This window comes from Denticeps clupeoides, chromosome 3 (assembly GCF_900700375.1).
Source record: "Denticeps clupeoides chromosome 3, fDenClu1.1, whole genome shotgun sequence".
NCBI lineage: Eukaryota > Metazoa > Chordata > Actinopteri > Clupeiformes > Denticipitidae > Denticeps > Denticeps clupeoides.
The window spans coordinates 25098787-25117793 of NC_041709.1; the positions used below are offsets into that span (position 1 = coordinate 25098787).

At 41.2% G+C, this 19007-nt stretch overlaps 1 protein-coding gene across 6 annotated transcripts in view; it reads left to right on the forward strand.

The window, feature by feature from the left end:
* rptor (regulatory associated protein of MTOR, complex 1) overlaps positions 1 to 19007 on the forward strand; it is a 116054-nt gene that overhangs the window by 23054 nt on the left and 73993 nt on the right. For 5 of the 6 annotated variants that reach the window (XM_028972734.1, XM_028972733.1, XM_028972736.1 and 2 more), the window contains exon 5: positions 18712 to 18870. In XM_028972734.1, the coding sequence (XP_028828567.1) occupies positions 18712 to 18870 (159 nt within the window). Of the gene's footprint in view, positions 1 to 15646; positions 15696 to 18711; positions 18871 to 19007 lie in introns of those variants that run through there. The other variant, XM_028972739.1, reaches the window with a different exon arrangement.

The following is a 19007-nucleotide window of genomic DNA, read 5'->3' on the forward strand; positions in this document are numbered from 1 at the left end:
CATTCGTGACCCTCCAGTACTGATCGCCTGGTCCCTCCAAGGTACGAGGTCCCTCCAAGGTACGAGGAAGACACTCATCTAGACTCTTCTATGTCTTTGTTCCTAGGTGGTGGAATGAACTTCCTCTCAAGGTCAGAGCAGCACAGTTGCTGAGCATTTTCAAACTGCAGCTTAAGACCTTCCTCTTTAGAGAATACCAAAAACAACTAATTTGAAAACTCTTTATTGTAATCTTGACTTATGTAAGAAGTTGGGGTCCTAGTGAACCAGAACTGATTACTTTCATTAATGTTAACATGGTAACACGTTGTAAGTCGCTCTGGACAAGGACATCTGAACTGGAAAAGTGCTGTCATTCTCAAGCCATGAAGTTGTGACCGCATTCGTATGCACATGCTACAGCCTCCACCCACTCCCTGCTTGATGTGTCAATTCTCTCTTAGGCTCTGAGTAGATTCTTAACAGATTGTATGTTGACATCTGGTCAAGCATTTACTGGAAGTGAACAGAGCAGCACTGTACGACTGTCAACGATCATCAGTTAAAAGGCTTTCCCTGGATGGATTGTTGATGAGGTCCCAGAGGGCTGGCCTGGTACAGAAGCACGGTGAGATGATGAGTTCTCATCAGATTGTTGATGAGCATCTATGAGGAAGAGGTTAAAGGGAATGAAGGGATAAAGCATGTGGGAACCTCACGATTATCATGGCTGCTTAAAAAGTCCTGGACCAGATGGAGGTTATATCTCTGCTTTCCTGATAGGCCCATTATGACTTTGCCAACAGTCTGAATTAGCCTTATGGTGCACAGTGTTTCTTCTGAAACAAATCCTCCAATTATCTTCATTTTATGTCTTACACCTTTTCCCACTGCTCACTTGTTCCGATTTGGCCGGTCAGGAGAGAGCATTATCACCATCACAGTCCCATGAAGAAGCCGAATGGTGAAAAGTGCCAGTGTAAATGCAATTGAAATAGATATTTTATCCTTCTTTCAGTGATCTACTTTTTTAATTATCTGACTGGTATCATTTGCTGTTAATTGGGCCTGATGGACCATTAGGTCGAGACACACCTCTGTTCCATTCGTCCATTAAGACGCCTTGATTGGTATCTTTCCCTTAACTCCCCCTCATCCATGCAATTTCCTCTGATTGGTTTTTGACCAGAGTGCTTCTTACCAATGTAGGGCTGTCCAATTAATGACTTCAGTGATTTCTGCCTCTTAAATCATTAGCGCTTTTCCCTCTTTGCTCATTGCTTGTGGCTTTTTCCTTCCTGAAGTCGTCTCACTAATCTTACTTGTAGGCTTGGACCTTCATACCCGCAGAATATTTAAATGTTCAATATAGTGGCAATAGGTTTTATTTGCCATATTTTAATGCCCTTCGTTAATTTCAGCTCCAGTGATCTGCATGGAGAGCACACAATGGTGCCTGGAAAATGTAGTGAAGAAATCGAAAGATTAGTGTGAATGGAAACACATGCAAACATGAACAATAAATGGACTACGTCAGAAAAACGAAGTCACCTCTGTGGTAATTTCCTTGAATTGTAGTCAGCCCTGCGTATTATTGTGTGTATTGAAAACTGTTCATATTTTCCAGGTTGATTTGTGGTATAGTAATTTCTCCTCACTGTGACTGCTCTGGGGCATGGTGGAGGCTTTTGTTTAAAAAAAAAAAAAAAAAAAATTATGCAAAGCCCTAGGTAAATATCTCTACTCTGTACCTATCTTGGTAATGTGTTGGTAATGGTAATTTGAAGACCAGATCTCTATGTAAATTAGTGGAGAGAAAGACATAGATAAGTTAAATATTAAATGTTGGCCTCATGGTAAGGTTTTTTCCCCACATAAAATATTTCACCCTACATGTGCAATCATGTGCTCAGTCATACACTTAGTGCACAGCCCGGTGCATTACCCCAGTTGGAAAACAGTGCCCAACGTGTTAATTTTACATTCAGGAATCTTTAAATGCTTTGATCATATTGTATATGGTCTGCAGCAAGCTACGATATCTTGCACGGGACAGATGCAGGGAGTGATGCCGCAGCTCAGGAGTGTGTTTGATCAGTCCATTGCTCCTCTACTGAAAGCTTTTGCAAGCATCCCCACGTTCGGCCGACATGTCAGGGTGAAGATCTGAGGTGGTTGTTGGCAGGGAGCACTGATGAGACCCACAGCATCCTGCCACACCATCAAATTCAGTTCCATTCTTTTCCCTCTCAGTTTTCAAATGATTTGATTTGGCGGAAGGGGGTGGGGAAAGGTCTAATTACGGAACTGTGTGCGTGAAACAGGAAGAAATGCGCTCGGCTTGCTCTCCCACTGTGCGGGTCTCGGCGCCAACGGTGGCCGAGGCCCAACTCCCTGTCCCCTGTCATTACTCATTTCCTCCTGTCCCGCTGCTCACGAGGAGCAGGTGGAGATCGGCATCCTCCCAGACGGCCAGTGCCAGCAACTCGCCCTTTAAGACTGTACCGCTTTGTGGATTTCAGATGCCGTTGGCAGTAATCACATGACGAATGAGATGAGACTGTTGATGTGATACAACAAGGTTTACGTGATCGTATTCAGTGCTAGTAGACTGGCATGTATGTCTCTGCATGGTTGCATTTGTTGTGTAACCACCATGCTGTCTTTTGTTCTTGAAGGTGCTGCGCTCTTCATAATTTCTAATTGCGAGCATCAAATATCTGAAAACCCCTTTCTCGTTCTCCCTGATGCCTCTCAGCTTCCTTTCTCCTCTTAAGACAGTAATTTAATTAAAATGTGGCGCTTCAGTCGATCCCCTCAAACCGGCTGTGCGGAAGAAAGTGCACGGCTCTTAGCTGGTTTGCTGAGAGAGTGATTCTTCAGGAAGGGCTAACCTCCCTTGTGGGCCGGCCTCTTGAACTCCCCTTCAAAGAGTGATGGAGGGAATGCAGAGAAGGTGGAAGAGGCGGGGCTGCAAAATTAAACATATTGCTTCCTTGCCTCGTCGTCTTTCGCGCTTTTTGGTTGGGGGTCAATGCATTGTGCTGGGACAGTGTACAGTCATGGAATGAGCATTGCATTTATTGCATGTAATGTTATCTTAGTCTTTCTGCACCCTGTTCTTCATGTACAGCATGAAATATACGACTGTGCTCAGTTGGAGCAAGGGCCCCAGCATTAACACTGCTCTGAATGGTCAAGGTGTGATTGACTCTTTTAATAGAACTTATGGATTGCTTTGCTTTAACACTATTGATGTCACCAACTACAAATATATAGATCACATTGTTTTATAGTTGTAAAGTATCTGTGGTGTACAAAGCCTGTCGACTTAGTAGCCTCAGTTTCATGAATATTTATTACTCTAGAATCTGTTTTAGGGTGATTTAAAAATATTGAAATGTGATATGTGGTATAACAGCAGAACACTGTTATATTGTTTGGTTTTAACACTTCCTTCACCACTCACTGCACCTCACTCCCACTCGAGCATTCATACATACATTACCTCCTCTCTCACTCTGCCTCTCCGTTCATCGCCCCTCTCGGTCTCGCTCTCCTCCAGACTTCATTACAGCGGTATAAATATTTGTGCTGTCAGGCAGCGAGAGGCTGAGAACAGAAACAGTTCGGGTGAGGTGAGAGGTTAACTCTGCTCTATGTTAATTATAAAACACACACACACTAATACTAACAGTCTTGCTCAGTCAGCTCCAGCAGCTTTGCACTTGTCAAACCATGTGTTGGGGTAGACCTGGATTGTCATGTGGTGATGATATTTCTATGCTTTATTTTATGTAATATTTGCAGTAAGAGGATGATTTAACCAGATAAGGGGTGTGAAACATCACCTGCAAGTTGAATAATCACGCCTGTTATGTGAAATTAAATATTGAATTGATGTTTTCTAATTAAGCAGAGCATCTCTTGGAAGGATGTTGTGAGCAGCCTGAGTGAGGAACAATATTGTTTCCTTTTGTCTTCTGTTCTGTAGAAATGAAACCCAACCTAATAACCTGCTCATTATGTAGCCCCGCCCTTCAAAAACTTTGTCCTCTGTGTGCATGAACTGTTCAGTTGAGAATCATGATGTAAAATTGGATGTTTTGTTATTGGTCAACACTATGTAAATGTTTAAATCGTTCTGCTCTGTTGCTAAGGCAACGAGGGCCAGGTGAAGATTCTTGGCGAGTTGAGGAAATGCTACTATAGAAAAATATAATTTAAATATATTTAAATATCATTTAAAATATTTACACTACCAGTCAAATGTTTGGATGCACCTACTCATTCATGGGTCTTGAATTTTTTTTTACATTATAGAACAAAACTGAAGACACAGGACTATGAAATAACACACATGAGGTTATGTAATAAACAAAAAAAAAAATTGTGAACAAGGCAAAAATTTTCCAAATCAGCATTTCACACTCTTGTCTTCTCTCCACCACCTTAAGTTGGACCACAGGGACTGTTTCCAGCAATCCTGAAGGTTCATGCTGAACATTTTTTATTTATTTATTTATTTTTTATCATTAACTCATGTTAATGAGCAACTCTTCAAGCAGCTTTTGATGACAATAGTGAACAAAGCAGCCACGAAGGTAAGAAGAGGGGACTCTGGGGAAAAAACAGATTCAACAAACGTACTTCACTGTCTCGTGATACAACAAATACTGAATATGTTTCTTTCTGACTCCGTCTCCATTACCGCCACAGAGTAGGTGTGTCCAAATTTTGACCTGGAAGGCTTTTGACTATATATTTTGAGACCATTGTATAGCTAGTTCATACAAAATTCAGCAATATCAGTGCATTTTGCTAGATAACCAAGCAAGGTAAATTGTGATCCGTCCTATTTATCATATTGCAATACCTTAATAATTGCAATATGGATTTTTACCTCAAATCATATTCTATCGTTTTATTGAGAAAAGCAATTACTTTGAAGAAAACACACTCCAAGACTGTTAGATATTTTGCATTGCCATTGTTTCAATGAGTGTCTCAATGCCACAACGTTTGTTTCTGTCCAGATTTGCATAAATGTGATGCGCCCATCACTTTGGAACAGGGTAGATCTGGACCTTCTAGATTGCATAACTTTCTTCCATTGCTCTAGAGTCCAGTCTTTATGCTCCCAAAATCAGCCTCACTAATCAGTGGTTTAGTCCCAACCCTTTCTCTTCCCATCTCACGTAGGAATGTTTCTACTGTCAATGTTAAACGTACCAGTGAGTTCAGCTTCTGCTGTTTTTTTTTTTTTAGATTTGATTTTACCAAACAATAAGATTTTTAATAATGTTTGATTGTTATTAACCCAATTTTAGTAGTTTAGATGGTTTCTTTGATGCATGGCAGTAACTTGACCCTTCTGAACAGATTATCATCTGTTTCAGAGCTACTCACTACATCGGTTATGGTATAATAACCTCTTACCTGCTGAAACATAATCATTCATGCAGAAATTGTCCAGTGTAGGACAGGCAGTGTAAGTAATTTAGTTAAAGTACTGAAATTGTTGACTTAAATGCAACTTGCTCTATATGCATTGTGTAAAATAAAAAAGGTTTTGTGCACATCAACCTGTGGAGTTTTGTTATACTCCTAGTGAATGACCAGTTCTCAGACCGATCTGATCAAACTGATCTGTAGAATTAGTCAGATCCAGTTCTGTCAAGTGGGGACCGAATGTCTTTAAACAGAGGGGCACAAGTGGAGATGGTGGATATACAGTCACTTACACAACACCAAAAGAATAGACTGAACATCTCATTTCATCTTCACTCAGGGTCTGAATGGGGTTCTCCTCCATCAGAGGTGGAGGTGTGTGTACCACAGCTCTCCCAAGCCCCGAGCTGCTGTGTAATGAGCTTGCCGTCTTTGTGCTGTGTGTGGAGAGTTGGTCCTGGGTGAGCTGAAGGTCATTTCCATTCATCCTCCTCCTCTATGAGGAGCTGTCGTTTCTTTTTTTTTTTCTTCCTTTCTCTTCCTTTCTTTCCCGATCACTGTTGCCTGCGGGAGCCGGGACGTAATAACACTCACTCTAAGTACATTAATCACCGCCATCCAATTAGACCGCTTTTTATACAGTGCTGGCTGATGGCTTTTTCTGTAAAACTGCCCTCCCTGTGAATGAATCAAGCCCTGGGGCCGTGCTGAGGGACTGCTGAGCAGTGAGTGTTGTCCCGTGGACGGGTGCAACCTACGTCCAGGTCAAGAGGTGTTTTTTTTTTTTTTTGCTCACAGTCCTCCAAGAATGTGACCAAAACATCCAAATAAAGACATACCACGGTCATGACCCGCAAACAGAGATCTGCATTTGGAGAAGCATGTTGGAACTTTGCATGCAGATGGCAGTGAGCTGGAGTTATTAGCATCTCTGTGCATGGGGATGCATGCTAAATACTTTGTATGCAGGGCTTGCAGAAGTCTGAAGAAGAAATAAAGGTATTAAAATAAATAAGTAATAGTACGGTTGGTGATTTCTTTCTGTTGCAGAATAGTGTGAAATATTACTGACACTATGTGGCTTTTCATAGCCCTCTTTATTGTAACCCTACCTTTAAACGTAACCTTTAGACGCTAAAGTGGGGGTTTGTGGGGCAGTGGTGGCCTAGTGACTTATGAAGCAGACACGTAACCAGAAGGTTCCCAGGTCGAATCCCGAACCGCCAAGGTGCCATTGAGCAAAGCACCGCCCCCACACCCTGCTCCCTGGGCACCGGTCATGGCTGCCCACTGCTCACCAAGGGTGAATGTTAAAAGCAGAGGACATATTTTGTTGAGTCATTGACCATGGTCAGGTTCTAAACAAGAGAGTAACATGGGAGACCCCCACTGGACCTAGTTATATATGATCTCACTCATTCAGATGAAAATCTACACCCGAATGTTCATGCTTGTCCCTTCGTGTGTGTGTGTGTGTGTGTGTGTGTGTGTGTGTGCACGCATACATGCATTCTCCCAGTTGGGATAATGTGTCGTCTCCTGAAACTGGAGGAATGGTGCTGTTTCCTGCTGTCCTGAAATAGTCTTGGCTGCTGAATGTGGGAGGGTCTGCATCCAGGAAGATTTGAGGGGGACCCCGGGTCTTTCCAAATGAGGTCATTTCCGAACTGAAGACATATGTCTTTCAGTGGTGAATTGGTGTCTCTGACTTGGTGTCTGGTTTTTCCAGTCTCATGGTGTAATCAAACCTTCCTTTCCCTTTTCTAAAAATGGCCTGGCTGCACATCTGTACAGCCTGTTCTTTGAGATTTTTCCCAGGTCACCTTGCAGCTTTGGCTCTACCTTTGGGTTCAAGTGCCACCTTTTTCCTTGTGACCAGCAGGAGCTCGCGTTGATAAAAAAAAGTATATGTGGGCCACGTGTCAGGGTGGGCCTGACTGGTTGCTGCACGGCGTTATGCTAACGCCTATCGCCCGGTGATGGCTGTTTCATAATCAGGTCTATAAAACCACCACTTATTCACAGAGTGACCTTACTCTCTTTCAGAGCCTTTTTAATTGCATCATTTCCACCTTCACGTTCAGGTTCGGATTACAGGAACGTGAGCTGCCTGTAATTAATGCGCTACATAGAAATAGATATGGTAGATAGAGCTGGATTGGGCCCTTTGTTGCATTGAAATGCTTTCCTTTGGGATGATATTAAAATAATTCATATTACAAAATGAATTATGTAATTGTAATTATTTCCCCTCATCCTTTTGCATTTAGTTTACTTTTATTCTAATTACAGTTGAATAATTGTACGACCCATTTATTTGTCCTAGAAAATATGAATAAAATGTACTGAGTAACACGGTTATCTTATAGTTTCATAACATATTACATTATTTTACATTTACAGTATTTTATTGTCTGATGCAGATAACATTGCATCATTATTACCTGTATTGAAATACTTAGACTCTGGTCCAGTAGTCAGAGTAATGCATAGAAGCATAAAGTAGTGATTTTGAGTACATGAGTACATATGCTGGAGTGACCGACCTAGACCACTGTCTGTAATGATGTTTTTATAAAATGAGTTTAAAATGGGAGGGGTCTGATGATTGACAGCTCTCACACTTTTAAAACCTGTGCCAGTTTGAAAATAGTGCCCTATAGTGTCTTATAGGGTCTGCTGCGAACATCTTCCCTCAGAGGTTTTGTTCATTGTGCAACGTGTGCGGTTTGGTGGCGTAAAGAGGACCTACACTAGTTTAGATTGATGAATTTGTGGATATTTATGGAAACAGACCTATGATGGAACTTTGGGGAAATGTGTGCCTTGCGGTGCTATCCCACATCAAGGCTTACCGAGCTAAGCTACCCGAGTTTAGATACGCGTGCATCTGCAGCAGCCTCGGTTGGATTGTGACCCTGAGATTTGAGATCTAGATTTGCACTGCACCATTCCCAGCCCTGATTTGCATGGGTTTTGCATGTTCATTATCTATAAGACAGTGATGCTCATCAAACTCCAACTGCCATGGACCAGTCACAAATGACAGCTCCTGTACCAGTTTCTGGGAAACCTTCTCCTGGCCTCCCCCCGGAGAAGAACAGAAAGCGTGTGCCGAGTTCCATTTCAGCTCGCTTGGATGCATTAGCGGTCCGGGCTGCCTAAGTAATGAGCACACAGTTGGGCTGCTGTGCCTGTTTGGATGCTTATTGAGGAACTGGGTTGGGAGCAGAGGCTCGTTTTTAAATGGCCAAGATCAGTTAATGATCAGTTAATGTGTTCACCAAGAAGAGATACAGAGAATTAATTACTTTCTGTGGCACGGTAGTAGTTTTCAGTGTTGAGAGGCTGCTGCAAAGGTGGTAGTAACCTATGAACCAGAAGCCCAAACCCCACTTACTACCATTGTGTTCCTTACACTTAACCCTGAGTGTTTCCAGGGGGACTGTCCCTGTAACTACAGATTGTAAGTCGCTCTGGATAAGGGAGTCTGATAAATGCCATAAGTGTAAATGTAAATAATTGGCATGCAGATAGCTGAGAATTCTTCAGTAAGCAAAAATAATATTGATTTTTGATATTGATGTTGTCCGCAATGCTGTTGATTTTTTTTCAAGTTAATGTTTTTTTCATTTAATGTTGTTTAATGCCATTTGAATAAAATATTCCGAACAATTCAGATCATCTTCAAAATGTTTCTGTAATTGGCCCATATGACTAATTCAACTGCCACTTGTAATGCATAGTTGCTGACTGCCAATAGGAATATAGGATAGACAGATGCTACTATAACAATATTTAGAGTTTTTTTCTGTTAAAAATATGGTACAGTTTGGTGGCACTGATACCTGGAGATGCTCGGACCCAGTCAATTAGCATTGCAATTTGGTCTTTGGTCCTTCACATACACATTTTCCCTGCTTCAAGACATCAGCTTTAAGAGCTTTTATATTGGTCTTATTGGTCCCCTAATTCTGAAGTCTTTCTCTGAAATTCAGCCATGGTGCAGAATTACAGCCACTTTTATCCAGTCCCACACTAAAATACTGCCTGTATGTGGCGTTTTGGTGTCTGTAGCTTTAAATGCTAATGAGAAGGAGAGAGGCGGGATGAGGAAGAGAGCGGCCTATGGACGTTGAACAGGCATTTGTGGAAATGACATCATCAACACCATTCACCAACCACAATGTTTGGCGCAAACAGGAAGTTGTGTGCTTTTTTTTACAGAAAAAATAAAATTAACCCACTGGTTCTTCAATCTTGTTTGACGGAACTAAAACTTTTTTTACATCCTCATTTTTACATCCAATCAAAGAGCAACTGCAATGCTTTGCTTGTTTTCAAGCCATGAAGGTTGGTGGAGATAATGTTATAGGGGAGGGGTTAGTGGAAAAAACACAAGGGGTGGGCGCACAAATTCTCTGGGCGGAAAAAGCATGAGAAACGGTAGGTAACCTTTCCCCTTATGATGTCATAAGGGGACAAATTCCAGATCCGACCGTTTGAGGAGCTGCTCTCTGAACGGCGAAGCAGATTGACCAAAAGCTCTCTTTACACATATCGCCATTTCTAGCCACTGCAGGACCATAGACAGGCTAGGGAACTCATTTCGATGTTAAGTTAAATAATATAATTTTCATGATAGGGAGCCTTTAAGAACTCATTGATCATCTGCTGTCTAATGCATTCATTCCCTAATGGTAGATGCCATTATAACCAGGCTGTCAATATTTTTTATATTACCTCTGTATGTACAATATGCCTGACATGTTGCATTATGTAATTTGGTTCCCGCCTATATAAAAGATGAGTGGCAGGGTATGTGGGCGTGTCATCGTGTAGAAGACAGGCCTTTGCCGTGCTCCTCCTGTTTACAGAACGGTGGCACTTAGTCACAGGAACAAACACTTTGTCCTGCTGCCACTGACACTCAGCTCTTTGTCAGCACAGCACCTGGCCCTCTCTCTCACTGTCTCTCTCTTTTTGTGTGTGTGTGTGTGTGTGTGTGTGTGTGTGTGTGTGTGTGTGGGCCAGTAATAGGAGGAAGCGTGGGATGGCTGGCCGGCCATTACTGCTAACACCCATGGTTCTTAGACAACATGAGTCAGAGAACTGAAGCACCTTTCCATTAAATTTCTAGGTCTTCAGGGTAATTTGTGTATTGGTCAGGGACACAGAGGTGATGGTAATGCAAATGATTTTATCTGGTGGATATAATAGGATATAATATCATTTTATCAATTATTGATCTTCATTTGTTTTTCTCTCCCACCTCCTATGTAGCCAAGATGGCGAGCATTATGGGTTCAGGAGTTGGTTCATTAGGCTCATTAGGTACAGAAATGATCTAGTTCACATTCATTTGCTCCATTCCAGATATTTCTATACGGATCATATGATAGTAGCCTAGTGGGTAAGACACTTGCCTATGAACAGGAAGGCCCAGGTTCAAACTGCACTTAGTCCCAATGTGTCTCTGAGCAAGAAATGTAACCCCGAGTGTCTCCATGGGGGGACTGTCCCTGTAACTACTGACTGTAAGTCGCTCTGGATAAGGGTGTCTGGTAAATGCTATAAAATGTAAATCGATCGGATGCTGACACGTGTGCTTCTGTAGAGGCATCATGTGGTGTGCTGTAAAAACGTGAGCAGCACTCACTCTCACAAGAGTGAATGCCTGTCATGTTCAACTTTTATAAAATTGATGATTTTGTTCAGTTCAACATTCAGTTTTTGATATTTGTTCATTTTTCTTTCTTTTCTTTTTCAGCTCTCATTTCACTGACTTATTTGAAAAAATTAATGTAAAGGAATGTTGATATGCATCGATAATCTGTGCATTGATAATCTTAATTGAATCAAATTGTCAGACCAGTGCAATATATATATTAGAGGTGTGAACCTGCACTGGTCTGACAATTCGATTCAATTAAGATTAATATAATATATAATATAACTTTTCACCTCAGGTTAACATAGCAAACTAGGTTTGGCAGACAGTTACCTTTTTACATATCAGATGATGACTATGTTTTCAAGGGGACAAATTAAATTTGAAATTTAAATTTATTTGACTTAATAAATTTAAATTTAAATGTTCTAACCAGTTATTAATTAGATGAGAGGCTTCACTGGAAAAGAAAAGAGAAAAAAAAATCTCTTTGTACACCGATGTACTCTAAATAGCAAGTTGAAGTACAGAACAGGCGTAGGGTTGTGTCTTGGGTCATAATGACATTCTCTGCTATCTTTTGTGGCACTCTTTCATGACACTCCAGCTTGTGCGGGTTCTTGGTTCTTGCATCGGGGTGGTGTTTGGAGGGGGGCAGCCTGGTTTTCTGTAATTGTGCCCTGGCTGTATTCTCCACTCGAGACCAGAGGTCTCCTTTTCTGCACTTCCCCGCCGTGCTTGGTGGCTTTCACCAGGACTTACCTAATTGCCGTGGAGGTCAGTGAGTCCCAAGGTGCCCCGGGAAACTTGCTTTTCTCCTCAGTTCTGTCTTAAAAGACAAATGGCAGCCCTTAGTTTTGCAAAAAGGGAGAAAGACTGAGAGCAAGTTGTCTTTGGTGTCTTTGGCGACAGAGTTGAAGAGACTGCAGATGAAAGTCTTTTTCTCCGGCACGTTGTACTGCTGATGCCTGCTAATGTAAATGTTTGTGCTCTTGTTTGTGCATATTAGTTGAAATGTAAAAATTTCTTTTTGTGTAAGAGAAAGAAGTCCTGTTCACTGGTCCTTGCCAGTGCCAGGTACTTGCCGAAATTGTCTTTTTGAAAGTAACGTTATGTCACAGCGTCTTTGTCAGCCGGCACCGAGTCAGCGTGAAGTCATGGGCATCACGTTGTAACCTTCTTGTTTTGGGGGTGTGTTTCACACCTTTGTCATTGGGACTGGTCAGCCGTGGCTCAGTTGCCTATAATTGTGTGTTTGTGGGCAGCTTAAACCAGCTTGTCTGACATAAGGACAATCCCATTTTATCCCATGTACAGCCCCTTTACATAGATGTTCTTTAAACATATATGTAACCTTGGCCTGTAGGTGAGCGTGGAGGTTATATGTGTTTTGCATGTGTATTGGATGACTTTTTGATTTAGTTGGAAATCAAAGTTATATAATTCACTTTTCCCTTTGGGGCTTATGTCTGGTTTAAAATGCTCTGAGCTTCAGATTAAATGCTCCCTAAAGGGAACACACCTGACCCTTATCTTGGTTTATCATGTCTTGGTATATTGTTGCAACCGGTACGGTTTGTGTGCAGTTGTTTAGTTATGCAAGGATTACATAAGGAGGAAGCGCATATGTTGTGTGACATGCACTTAATAACACAAGTGCTTTTAGTGTGCTTAAGCTCAAATCAAAGGTGGTCGTCCTTGAAGGGGCTTTAGTTCTGAAGTAGATTCGATTCATTCATAGTGCAATAGGGAATCACAGTGATATGATAATAAAAATGTAATCGTAATACGTCTTATGAATGTACGTTGAGAATTGAATATGGGTTGTTGACTCCTCAAGTGATCTTAATACAGTGTACTTTGTCATAGCTATCGTAGTTATGATATTAAGTGTGTATTTCTGAAAAGCAAAGATGTTTTACTACTCTTAGTACTTTTGCATTTAAACCAGGCATTTATTTCAGTTTACTCCTAATGATAATTCCTGATTCTGTAATCAGTCATGGAACAAACAATTTGTGTAGTTTTTGACAGAGTTTAGTCGTCAAGGCAGAGGAGTCTGAGAACTAGAGATCATCAGCATCACTTGCATCATTTATCATTGCTATTTACCGTCAAGTACATCGGTAATTATGGAAATATACTTATAAACTCATTAGGTCCTTCCAAATACTACACCAGTTATTCGATCAGATAAAATAGCATGTATTTATTCCTCCCGGGTGAATCATATAATTTAAGCTCCGCATGATGTATGCTTAATTGGTTGCTGTACATGCTAAATGATAGAGTTTAATTCTCAAGGCCGCAAGTCAACACACAGTGTTGCCACGGGAAAGATTAACGAATCATCTTTAGCAAATTTAATTCAAGCGGCAGTTAAATAAAAATCCAACATAAAGGCATTAGCTAGCAAAATGGTGACTAGTTTAGCTGCATCACATCTCCGTTGAAAGTTGCTTCTTGTTTTGTAAAAATGGAGGAATAAAAAATCCCAAAATCTAAAGTTCTGTCTAAGCACACACCACCTTGCCGTTTGTTCGATGACTTCATCCTCCAGACCATTGTGAGCAGCTGATGTTCTTGGCGGTTGAAATGCTATCAATGAATTCTTGTTGTCACTTTTGTTTCGATTGTACGCATTGACCGCAGAAACCTTTTCTACTCAGGTGACCCAGTTGTGGTCGGGGGAATCGATAGGTTTTCCAGTGTGTTCCAGAAAACCCGCTTCTTTCAAACAAGCCCCAACCCTTACGGCCCCCTTTCTTTTGCCAAGTTTTGCACGTTTTGCACTTTCTGAAGTGTGTGAAGGTGCTGGGCATGGTGATAAATGGACTGCTGTCCAAGGAGTAGAGTCAGAGTCAGTATTTACAGCTCGATGATTGACAGGAGGGACTTGTGTGCTTTCTCTCAAATGCTCTACTCTCTCCTTGAAAAAGGGGTGATGAGTATGAAAGTGCAGAACCGTTGGAGTGGAGACATGTCACAGAGATTGAAATAAGAGAAGAGTGAGGGGGAACGATGCAGCAGGTAGTGGAGGGGATTTGATGCTGAGCAGGTTATTGGGATACTGGAGCTCCCCCTTTAGGCAATTCTCTGATACACACTTTTTTTTATAGCTTTATGGGGACTTAATCTGCTATAAATCTATAAATATCCTCAGTGTCTACCAGAGTGTAACCTTAGCCCTAAACATAACCAGAAACACCTTTTGCTTTTAAAAACAACCAATTTCACCTTATGGGGATGATCGCTTTCCCCAGTCTCGTCTCCAGTTTTGTGGGGACATTTGGTCTATAATACCATATAAATACATGCCCACACACCCCATTCTCCCACTGTCTGGTTCTTCGGTTGCCTTTATTCAGTTACCTCCCCTCTCTGCCGCTCTTTATCCAGAGCTTATAAGCAACTGGAGCTCAATTTTCCCTCTCAGATGATATCTGATGTCTCACTTTGAGCCTTTTAAAATTGCTGAGTGCTTACTTAACCTTGTTTTAAATAATCAGATGCCTTCGTGGTTGTGGTTGGAGGAAGGCACTTTTGCGCTTTTTTCTTTCCTCGTTGGATTGTAATATTTATGTAGGCTGAAAAGGAAAGATGTTGATAATTAAAATGGATTTTTACTGATTCAAGAGGATTTAGGTTCAACTCATGGTACCTATCATGCACTTTACCATGAAGACCATTTTCATCTTTGGATGGGTGTAAATATTCAATTCACTTATTTAGTTTTCCTTCGCTGGTGATGAAATCTTCACCATTGCCCGTGAAACACTTTGTGCCTTTATTAATAATAACCGAGCTTGTGTTGCAGCCATGGTGTTGCTCAGGCTTTCTGAATCAGAATGAATCTAGCAAAACCTTGAAAATTGTTTGGTTCATTTCCTGCATGCAATTTCCATGGAAACAGGACAATTTTTGTCTCTCAGAAAGATGGCATTTTTTCTATTTAGCTAAGATTTAAATAGAAGTTAAGATCACCCAAGACAATAAAGGGTTTTCCAAAGGTCCCTAATTTTATTAGTTTTTGTCTTTGCCGCTGTTGTATAGTGGACTGGATTTTTCTCTTGAGGACCACGTTCACTCCACCTTCAGTTTAATTATCCTCATATGTAAATTATGTTTAATTATGTTTAATAATGAAGGTTGTAAGCAGTGTGGGTTTGAAAATGAGTCTATGCACAGACTGCAGTGAGGAAGCAATAAAAGTTTTTGGACCTGCCTTTGTTCCCAACCAAACCACCAAAAGAAGTTCTCTGCAAATCTGATTTTTTTTGTGGATCCTTTTTGTGAAGCCATGTTTCAAGGCTTTTCATGCACCTCGTGGGTTTATATGAAGTAATCTGGCAAGTGCTGCACTGTATTCACCAAAGCTGTTGTGTTTGAAATGCCATCTCCGGTGGCGTGATGCACTTTTTCAGCGTGCCTAATGATGATTCACTGACAAAAGAACACTGCTCACTCGCACAGTTACACACACACACACACACACACACACACACACTTGCTGTGCGATTACATAAGAGCTTACTGTGCAGGCGCCTCTCAGGCCGGACACGCTCGCACCAGCTGGAGAGACAGCTAGAGATGAGTGAGTTTGATGAGCAATACACACACTTAACAGTCCATAATCTTATTAGGTAATGCTGAAGGACACAAAAGATCTATATGTCGTTGTAAGGAGTCGTTCAAAATGTTTCACATTGGGGGTTGTTTACTGGCCGGAGGTGTCCTCAGAGTTTACAGTACATTTAATATAGATAAAGGTAAAAAAAGAATCGCTTGCTAGTTATCTGTGCTTTTTTCGGTGAAGAATCTGGTGTATAATTATTTGTGCTGCCCAGAACTAAATTTTTGATTGTTCAGTAAAGTCGCTCCCAAAACTGCTGTGATTTGCTTCATTTTCAACATATTGGTCATCTAAATATCTGTTCTCAGCAATTTCTCGTAAATTATAGAACACTGTTCTCATAATAAAAACTCAATCACAAAAAGCATTCTTTTCTTGTCCCATTGGGACAATTATTGAGACTAATTGAATAATTTTATTAAAGACAAAATTGAATTCGGCCTCGAAAGTTTGTGGTATTAAATTGTCTGACACATTGTCTGTTTGAAACTTTTTGAAGCTGGTGGCAGTGATTCCTTTAAAAGGATACTCTTATGTTGTATGCAGCAATGTATGCAGAAATGTAGATTATTTGCATAATTTAGTCAACATTTAATAGAGTGCACACAACAAATTATTTAAAACAGATATCAGCAGAAAACAATCAGTGGCTGATCGATCATAGCATCCTTAATTGTTCCTTCTCATCCATTCCTATTCAGGTACAGTGTGTGCTAATCTGAAAGTTCTCCAAATGATCAGCAATAAATGAGGAAAATACTAGATGACTTATTGGAAGTTTTCCCTATATTCTTTGATATATAAGAACCACATCTGATTAATGTTCAAACTAGTTGACAAGTGATAAGATTAAATAAGGCTTGTATTTTGATCCTCAAAAGTTATAATGACAGACGTCATTAAATTAAACGCACTGATGAAATGCTAATAGATCATTTTAGGACAGCAATGTCTGAACTATATTAATAAAATAATGTGCATGTCAGGAGGACCTAACAGCCGGGAAAGTCTTGAGATGAGTTTCCAGAAACCTGTTTCATCTGGTTTCTTCCATCCTCCTTCCTCCTTCACAGTGAGGAGAAGACATCTCTGTGAATGAGCTGCGTTTCAGCTGAGGTGGTTTTCATTTCTGTGCTGTCCATTTGGCTTCGACACATGATACACTCCAGCTCTCTTGGTTTATCCGGCCTTCCTGCCTGCCTGCTTGCCTGTCTGCTGCTGACACATGTTCCGACTGACCCTGTATCTCTCATTATAGTTTCTTTCTTGAAATGTCTGTTTCACACAGTGCATTTTCATTTTTTATTTGTCACATACACAGTCATGCATGGTATGCTATGCAGTGAAATGCTTTAGCGACTGCTATAGACCTCAATATTGCAAATATTGCAAGTATACATTAAACCAATATGCAAATATTGCAAACATAACCAAATATTACACTTTTATGTTTTTAACATAAAATATGTGTAACAGGTAGGGTGAAGGTGTCATCAGGATCTTGCTATTTACCCAGACAACTCGCAGCTCTCTCCTTCTGCAACAGCCCGCAACCTTGGCATAACAACAGACAACCAACTCTCCTTCTCGACTCACATCAGCAATCTTTCCCGCTCATGTAGATTCCTTCTCTACAATATCAGACAAATCCGCCCTTATCTGTTATCCCAGGCCACCCAACTACTGGTTCAGTCCTTAGTAATCTCAAGACTGGATTACTGCAACTCCCTTCTAGCTGGTCTACCACTACGTTCCCTCCACTGGCTCCCAGTAGCTGCACGCATCAGGTTCAAAATACTGATGCTGGCCTACAAAGCCAAACATGGAGTAACACCATCCTACCTCACAGCCCTTATTACACCTCACACTGCACCTCGTACACTCCGAGCCTCCAGTACTGCTCGCCTGGTCCCTCCATCTCTAAAGGTAAAAGGAAATCACTCATCTAGACTCTTCTCTGTCTTGGCCCCTCGGTGGTGGAATGAACTTCCCCTCGAGGTCAGAACAGCTCACTCACTGAGCACTTTCAAACGACAGCTCAAGACCTTCCTATTTAAAGAATATTTAGATTAACTTGTAACTTTCTTATTGTTGAACTTGTGTACAGAGTGAATAAAAAGATTGTATTCATAGTTGGGATCCTAGTGAACCGGAATTGATCTCCTCTTCGATGGTAACTTGAAAGCACGTTGTAAGTCGCTCTGGATAAGGGCCAAATGCCGTAAATGTAAATGTAAGGTGTGCAAATGCAAGTGCTCTGGATGCACTTTTCCTAACAAAGGAACATAGGAAAGGAACTAACAAGAGGGCTCCATTTTGCTTCCTGTATGTTTATTTTTTTTTTTTATTTGACCAAATTAAATTTCATCTGCCAATTATCGGACCAGTTTTTTATTTGACAGAGATCCTGCTGTAGCTTCTCAGTTGCTGCTTCAGAATCTGCTACAGCTCAAACCTTCATCAGTCATCAGCAAATTTCACAAGCTTGCTGTACAATAATGGCCTAATTATAGAGCCTTGGGGACACCGCTATGGACACAGGCCCATTGTGACATTGTGCCTCTAATAACGACCTGCTGCTTTCAATCTGTTTTCTAATTTTCAGTCCATGCCACAGCACTTCCCAGGATGTCTGTATATCAGTACAGGCCTTTTGTAAACTAAATCGTTGGCCTTGTTCTGATTCATTTCCCTAGCAGCCTCCTCATAAAACCTCAAGGTGATTGGTCAGACATGTTGGCGATCCCGCAGAATGTAATGAGTGTTTCATTATAATTTTTAATTGATGCCGACAGTGGGTTCTGCAGTCGTTACCTGCAAATGTTCAGATGCAGATTTATACAGACTCAGATCTCTATTCTCCCTTTAGAAGCAAGTGGTGATTGATTTGTGGAGCAGTACAACTAAGTTGGTCATTTTAGTTGCCCTTTTTCTCTTCCTCTTCTTGTAACATGAAATTCCTCTTCTTCTCTCTCAGGCCCGTTACAAGCAGAGTCTGGACCCCACCGTGGACGAGGTGAAGAAGCTCTGCACTTCGCTCCGACGCAATGCCAAAGAGGAACGTGTTCTCTTCCATTACAATGGGCACGGCGTTCCCCGACCCACAGTCAACGGCGAGATCTGGGTCTTCAACAAGGTACCAAACACACACCCTGAGCCTTAATAAATAGTGCTGATGATCAGTTAACCCATATATGTGCACTTGTAAATACGTTTCTGAATGTGGACAGTCTTGTATGGTTCTATACCCACAAAGTGTGTGTGGAGGGGATT